We start from the raw sequence: 697 nt of genomic DNA, 5'->3' as shown, positions 1-697 counted from the left end.
AGAGTGCAAAAGACAAATGCCACCGTCTACATGGTGTCGTCGGCCACGCTGATGCAACCAAATGCGCAGACGACTTTGGGATCGTCTTCCTTGCCAAAAACCATCTTTTCACACAAACAACTATTCATTTATCGTACACGAACATTTACACGCGACTGTGTGGTCCACTCAACGGGTTGGTGATGCTCCATTCAACGCTGGCGTCGTCCATGGGGCCGTCGCCAAAGTTGGAAATGCGTCCCGTGGTGCTAAACGCTGCGTCGTCGTCGCTGCATCGTTCGTGCACCGGCGACAAGGCCACGATATACACGATGCTCTGGAGCGTCGCCGGGTCAATGTACACGGCGGTCTTGGCGCGGGGCTTGTTCGCAAGTTTGTTGGGCGATGTTGCGTAGAGGCAGACAATGACGGCTTTGGCCACCAAGGCGCAAGCGAGGAGCACGATAAAGAGCCATAGCAGCGTGATGGCTCGGACATGATTGTCCTCGTCGAGGCGGCGGTGCGCGACCGGCATTCGCGGTGAGTGTACGCAGCGGGTGCGTGGGGCACGGACCCGCTTGAATTGTGGCTTCAAGTCCGATCGTTGCGGCGATTGGACCACCTCTACACCTTCCGTTCGAAGCGTTCTCTCTGGATATTTGGGATCGCTATTGTTGCCAATCCACTAGAACGGTTATGTATTACAATATATCAACTT

At 54.9% G+C, this 697-nt stretch overlaps 1 protein-coding gene across 1 annotated transcript; it reads right to left on the bottom strand.

The window, feature by feature from the left end:
- Positions 1–109: 109 nt before the first annotated feature.
- On the bottom strand, positions 110–547 carry SDRG_17029 (hypothetical protein). The gene has a single exon (XM_008623262.1). The coding sequence runs from the start codon at positions 512–514 to the stop codon at positions 146–148; it is 369 nt and encodes a 122-aa protein (XP_008621484.1). The 5' UTR covers positions 515–547; the 3' UTR covers positions 110–145.
- Between the last annotated feature and the right edge of the window lie 150 nt (positions 548–697).

The sequence above is a fragment of the Saprolegnia diclina genome (genome assembly GCF_000281045.1).
Source record: "Saprolegnia diclina VS20 unplaced genomic scaffold supercont1.181, whole genome shotgun sequence".
Taxonomy (NCBI): Eukaryota; Oomycota; class Saprolegniomycetes; order Saprolegniales; family Saprolegniaceae; genus Saprolegnia; species Saprolegnia diclina.
This window is presented reverse-complemented; position numbering and strand designations above follow the sequence as displayed.

Coding starts and splice junctions, on each gene's coding strand:
- SDRG_17029 (XM_008623262.1), bottom strand. CDS start 514: ATGCCGGTCGCGCACCGCCGCCTCGACGAGGACAATCATGTCCGAGCC.